This window comes from Eschscholzia californica, unplaced genomic scaffold (genome assembly GCF_041429995.1).
Source record: "Eschscholzia californica isolate CP2 unplaced genomic scaffold, dmEscCali1.0.p SCAF_2, whole genome shotgun sequence".
Taxonomy (NCBI): domain Eukaryota; kingdom Viridiplantae; phylum Streptophyta; class Magnoliopsida; order Ranunculales; family Papaveraceae; genus Eschscholzia; species Eschscholzia californica.
The window spans coordinates 19,557,116-19,563,803 of NW_028238309.1; the positions used below are offsets into that span (position 1 = coordinate 19,557,116).

At 35.9% G+C, this 6,688-nt stretch overlaps 1 protein-coding gene across 2 annotated transcripts; it reads left to right on the top strand.

Annotated features, from left to right (window-relative positions):
- The first annotated feature begins 2,605 nt into the window (after positions 1–2,605).
- On the top strand, positions 2,606–4,791 carry LOC147556734 (putative protein phosphatase 2C 72). Of its 2 annotated transcripts, XM_086657670.1 has the most exons (5): positions 2,606–2,946; positions 3,024–3,308; positions 3,504–3,621; positions 3,777–4,000; positions 4,318–4,791. In XM_086657670.1, exons 1-5 carry the CDS (start codon positions 2,776–2,778, stop codon positions 4,522–4,524), a joined length of 1,005 nt encoding a protein of 334 aa, XP_086513796.1. In that variant the 5' UTR covers positions 2,606–2,775; the 3' UTR covers positions 4,525–4,791. The 2 variants fall into 2 exon arrangements, with proteins under 2 accessions (XP_086513796.1, XP_086513795.1); XM_086657669.1 differs by having other exon boundaries at positions 2,613–2,946; positions 3,777–4,791.
- Positions 4,792–6,688: the final 1,897 nt, after the last annotated feature.

Genomic DNA, 6,688 nt, shown 5'->3' on the forward strand with positions numbered 1-6,688 from the left:
GGTTCAGAAGGCCAAGGATCGTTGATGATTTTTGATCGGTTCCGGTTAGGTTCTTATTAAGAGATGTAATAATTGATTTTTCTGGATATGGATCTTAAAATCCTAAAATCAAGATATAGGGTTTTTTTTAATTAAATCGAATAACAACAAAATAAGGTATCTTTAACCCAGATTGAATATCTTTGTTGATTTGGTCAACTATTTGTGATCAAACTTCGGTTTATTTGTAAGAGGTTTGTAAGATGCGAATGAAATCAGATCTATTTCACTATGTTTTATGATTTTTTTTTTATCATATTTAGTTTCCCTGAATTTGTGAACGAATTTTTTCTTGAAGTGTAATGTAGAGTACTGGACATTGGATTATGTATTGTACATAACAAAATTTTTCATACTTTATATCCAAAAATTGTCCAGTACATAACGAAATGTCTGGTACATAAAAAATGTCCAGTACATAACAAACTGTCCTATGAATTTTTAGTGAAATAGTTTACATTTTGAAAAAAATATATAAGATATTTTATTATGTACTGTACAGAACAAAATTTCCTATACTTTCTTTTCAAGAGGTGTCCAGTATTTCCTATACTTTCTTTTCAAAAAGTGTCCAGTACATAACAAAATTCCCACTACATGCAAAAATGTACAATACATAAAAAAATGTCTTCTGAATTTTCAGTGAATTAGTATGCATTTTGGAAGGAACGTATAGGAAAGTTTATTATGTACTGTACATAACAAAATTTCATGTATTTTATTTTCAAAAAGTGTCCAGTACATAACAAAATGCCCAATACATAAAAAATGTACAGTACATAAAAAAATGTCCAATATATTTCATTGAAAATAATTTACCTTTTGGAAGGAATGTCCTATAATATATTGCCCATCATATAAGGAGAGAATGTTTGAAAGAATGACATAATTATATTTACAGTACAAGATCTTTGGAAAAATCTGCCACTATACAAGGAGATGAAGTTTGAGAGAAGGAAAATACTTAAGATTTGAGAGAGAAAATATATTTAAAAAAAAAATGGAACAGAAATTCGAAATTGGTTAAAAATTGGAGAGAAAATAGAAATTGGAGAGAGAAAAAAACAGAAAAATAATTTTAAAGCGAAAGTAATCTGTTGAGATTGGAGAGAGAAATATGTGCGGGAGAAAATAAAAAAAGAAAAAAATCTGGAAAGAGTAGAGAGAGAATGTTGTAAATGGCAAGTTGGTAAATTTTGTAATGCCAATTCTGTGAATTTTTGGAAAGTACGAGATTTGATGGGAGGGGCGTCAGATTTGTTTTCAGAAATATTCAGATTTTCCGGACCTTTTTCAATGGCACGAACAGTAATTTTTGAAATCCCGAAAGTTGTTTCCGAAATTCTCTCCCTCTCTGACGTCGTGGACCTGTAGCTAATATTTGGCGTCCGCGGACTAATCTCACGGCCCATTTCGGGTTGTTAGCCCAATTGTCCTTTAAAAAAAACCACTAGAATTAAAGAGATAGAAGTTAATTAATGGGGGATTAGAGGAAACTAGTTGATTTATTTAAACAATTGTAATCAATTGGGGGTACATTATTGATTATCCTGTCATGGAAAGACTCACATCGCCTTGGCAAATTTTGTCTGTTCTTTCATGATTATCCTTTCCCGTGTGAAGAGCCATTTGTGATTATCATACTTATCATAGAAGTTTTAAGTCATTTTTTAATTTCATTGCCCTTATCACATAATTTTCAATTTTTATTTCTTTGGTCTTCCCATTACAATTATTGCTAGTTCCTAATAGTTGAACTAATAACATGAATTGACATTTTCATTGAGATAATGTTAGATTAGTGACATTTTTGATTTAAAAAAATCTTTTAGATGTAGTTCTTGATTTTTATTCATTAATAAAATGGATAGGGTTCTTTATCTTTCTAAAAAAAAATTATAAAATAAATTAAACAGTAGTGATACGGCCACTTATCACCAAAAATTTAGGTCACTTCCGGAGAGAAACCGAAATGAATGACCAAAGTTTTCTCGTGATTTGATAGACAGATCTAGAAAAAATTAGCCCTTAAATCACAACCGTTAGGTCCTAGTTTCTCAAGAACTGGTTTTTAATTTCGGTGACCTTAGAGCATCTCCGATGCAACAAACAAATTGAAAAACTTAAAGTGCCACCTAGGATTTTTTGAGTTTTTTTGGGAAAAACTCTCTCCAGTGCAACACTCAATTTGGATCTCAAAATGACATCATTTAATGTTGAGATATCTCAAGAATAAACTCAATTATTTTGAGAATCTCAATTGGCCACTCAGTATTAAAAAATAAATCTACCCATTTAGAAATGACACTTAAGTTATTATTAAGTTTTTAGACTGTTGCATTGGAGATGACTTTTGAATTAAGTATCTCGATATTAACATTTAGGAAAGAGAAACTCAATTGGGTCTTGACACAGAGGACAAATTGAGTTGTTTTATTCTTTTTTTGAATTTTGCATTGGATATGCTCGTCATTTTCCAAAACTAAATCTTTGATAGTGATATGGCATGACTGGAACCCAGACTGAACTGGTAAAACTAATAAAAGGTAATACATTTGTACATCAGTGGGTGGTTTGAGACTATTAAATGTGGGCCATTTATAACTTAAAAAAGAAATAAGAATAGATTTTAAATTTTTATGTTTATACTTCAACTCTTGAGGGATTCTATAAAGTCTTTGTTTGGATAAAGACAATCTTTTATACTTTTTGGATAAATCATATCTTCATTTAGTAATGGGTCTTTGCATATCTGTTCCAAAGATCAAAGAGGATGAAAATCATGAAAATGTCTTACTCATAGTAGATACTCTTCATAAATCTAATGGATTATCATCAGGACTTGCTTCTATTCATTCTCAACAAGGTAGTAAACAACTTAACCAGGACTCTGCAATTCTTTACCAGGTTCTCTCTCTATCTATCTTTCTTTCTCTCTCTTTTAACACCCTCTATATGAAATAATTGACATTTTTTTTTTGAAGGGGTATGGAATGGAAGGAGGTTATTTTTGTGGGGTATTTGATGGGCATGGAGAGAATGGAGAGAAAGTGAGTAAATTGGTGAGAAATAAGTTACCACCATTGTTGTTAGAGCAAAAAGATAGATTAGATTCACATGATGAAGATGAATTGATTAGACATGATATTCCAAATGAATGGAGAAGAGCTTGTGTTAGTGCTTTCAAGATTATGGATAAACAACTCAAACTTCAAAAAGGTTTTGATTGCTCTTTCAGTGGGACTACTGCTGTTACTATCATAAAGCAGGTAAAATTTTGCTCTCATCATCTTCACACCCATATATATGGAAAATGATACTATATATGCCCGGCACGAGTCCCGGCTGGCTTACATGTCGGGCCATGATTCGGTTAGGATTCGTGCCGGGCATACTATCATGGCTGTATATATATAGTTATGGTTATGTTGTTGGGTAACTTAGTTTTGAAGAAAAATGAATAGGGTAGGGATATGGTGATTGCTAACCTGGGAGATTCAAGAGCAATTTTGGGAACCCTATTAGACAATGATAAACTGAAAGCTGTTCAGTTAACAGTTGATCTTAAGCCTGACCTTCCAGGTAAGTTCTCTCCCACTATCGCAGTGTTATATGATCAATTCTGAAACGGGCGTTATATTACATACTTTCCCATTATGACAGTAAAGGCAATAATGGATTACAATTTAAATATAAAATTGTACGTGTGCAACTGATGAATATATGTGATGTTACAGACGAAGCTGAGCGAATTAGGAAATGTAACGGTCGGGTCTTTGCTCACAAAACCGAGCCAGATGTTTTTCGGGTTTGGTCAGGGAATAACGATACCGTGAGCCTTGCCATGGCAAGAGCATTTGGAGACCTTTATCTCAAGGAATATGGCGTAACTGCAATTCCTCATATCACATACCATAGCATAACCAACAATGACCAATTTGTCGTTCTAGCAACAGATGGAGTAACAATCTTTTCTGAATTTGGTTTTCTTGTTTACAAGAGGTTATCAACCGGCCATTTTTTGGCAATACGACCCGTTATTTGCCTGACACAATCCACCAACGCAAATAACTGGTCCAGACCTGGCCCTTGGGCCTCACCAAAACGTGGTCGTGGCTGTCCCGTCATGATGCAAGCTGTTTCAAAATGGCCCACATTGGGCCAACGTGCCAAATAAATTGGCACTTCCAGGCTGTGTCCGGGCCGACCCTGCCTGTTGAATAACCTTTACTATTATTTATCGAACTAACTGTATCTTCACTGGTGTTTGCGGTGAAGGTGTGGGATGCACTCAGTAACGAAGAAGTTGCATCGATTGTGTGGTCGGTGCAGAGCGAAGAGGAAGCAGCAAAAGCTGTTGTTGAAGCAGCAGTAGCTGTATGGAATTCCGAACCTTCTTCTCTCAAGGTGGATGACTGTACCGCAGTTTGCCTATTCTTGCAGGAACGGGATCGCCACCGAAATAGCTCAATTCCACCTGCATAGATTAACTTGACGAATAGCAAAAAAGCTAAATAACATCTAGCGACATTATTCTTAATTCTCATAAGACTGCCAACCTTACTGTTGATCAATGAGTATAATCTTCAATTCTACAGCAATTCCCAAGTAGCGGAATGACCCAAGGTCAAGGAGTATAATAATGTTGTTGTTTGATAATGTGGAAACTTGTAAAGAGTATACAAAAGAATCAGAAACAACAAGATTGTAAATCAATTCAAATGTGATAATCTGAAAGGTCTTGAAACATAATATTTAACTTTCCTAGAATAGAATGAAGGGTCTTGAAACGTAAATCCATCCATCAACCTCTTTGATGACTTTTGTGCCTAATTCCTTCAGATCCTATTGTGGGACTTCAGCGACGGGGACAAGTGAATAGAGCTCTTCTTTGGCATTTTCATCATCATTTCTTATTCGTGCAATTCGAACCCTAACCCTCCTTCGAGCACGTTGGATTCCCCTGCCTGCTCCCATATGTTTGTTAAGTTTGACATCAACTCTCACATCAATTGTACCCATTGACTTCTCTTTCAACTTCTTGATCTCCATTATGGCCTTTGGAGCTATATTCTTGAAGGTGCTATAGCTTAAAGAGAACAGAAATGCCGTTTAGGGCAAAGGCCTCAAACCTACGCAAAAGCGACCCAATGAAACGCTGACACCTGGCGGGATTTCACAATGAGAGAAATGCTGTTTGGGGCGAAAGCGCGAATGAATAGCAACCGAAACAGAGGCTGCCACCTGGCCAGAAAAACTAGAAAACACGTGATTCTCTGTACTTATTGCTTTTCAATCTGACTACCCTGCCTAAGTTCGACCTTATCATCAACTAACCCATCACGCCACGGGCGTGGGTGAGGGGGTTCAGCCGGTGCGGTCGCACCAGGCCCCCTCTACCTAAGGGCCCATTTTGAGTAGTGCTAAAGAATCAAACTTATATATTTTATGTCTATTTTTAACACAATGTGATAAGCAGCTCAGTTGGTTGAGAACTTGTCTTACGCATATGAGGTCTCAAGTTCAAACCCTGTCAACAATAATAACCTCTATGGGCGTCTCCACACTGGGTTCACTTATAGATAGATATTCTAAAGGCCACTCTAGCCTCTGATTTCTAGTTTCTAGATCTAGTCTCTTTAGACACCCCATGCTATTCTAAGGTTTTATTTGGTCCGAATTTCCAATTGTTACTTTTAGTCTTCTCTCTCTTCCTCCAATAGGTTTCTATGTCTTTTCTATCATATATACATATTATTTTATCTTTTTCAGATAATTTTTCTTATGCAAAATAATTTTTCTATATCATACTTATTTTATGTGAATGTTTGTTTTAATTTGTATTCTTAGACTTATATAATTGCATCGAGTATGGTTTAAATATTTTTAGTGGAGTTAGTTATACAATTACTACATACATTAGTACTTCGTTATAGCGACGATAGTTGCTGCTGTACCCCGATACCAAATGCAATGCTTCGCCATTCCTAAAGGTGTAAGCAAACGCATTATGACTTTACAAAAGTCATTCTGGTGGGGTAAGTCTAGAGGCATTTGCACGAAAGCGTGGTCGTCCATTTGCCTTCCCAAAGCCCTGGGAGGGCTGGGAATTCATCTTCCCGAGCTTGATAACAAAGCTATGCTAAGTAAACTAGCGTGGAGGGTTAAGGCTGAGCCTAATGCGATGTGGGTGCGGTTCTTAAAAGCAAAATATTTTCCGCTTACAGATACACCGGGCCCAGTCAAACCCTACCACTCTTGGACTTGGAATACTATTAGGAAGCACATGTATCATATAGAGGACTTTCTGACTTGGGAGGTTCATAATGGTAATAATATTAGTATTTGGAAAGATAGTTGGATTCCGGAGATTAATACCCCCCTGAATCATAGCAATGAAGCTAACATAACGAGAGTAGCACAACTCATTCATAATAATGATTGGAATGAGGAGGTTCTTTCCAGAATCTTCGACTCCCAGACTCAAAACTTAATTAAAGCAATACCTCTAGATGCAGAAGGGGAAGATGTGAGGAAATGGACGCTTAATAAATCGGGTAGGTTTACGGTCAACTCTATGTATAGATACCTGTCCACCAGTATGAATTCTCCTCCTCTCCTCAACCCAAACTGGAAATTCATCTGGAAG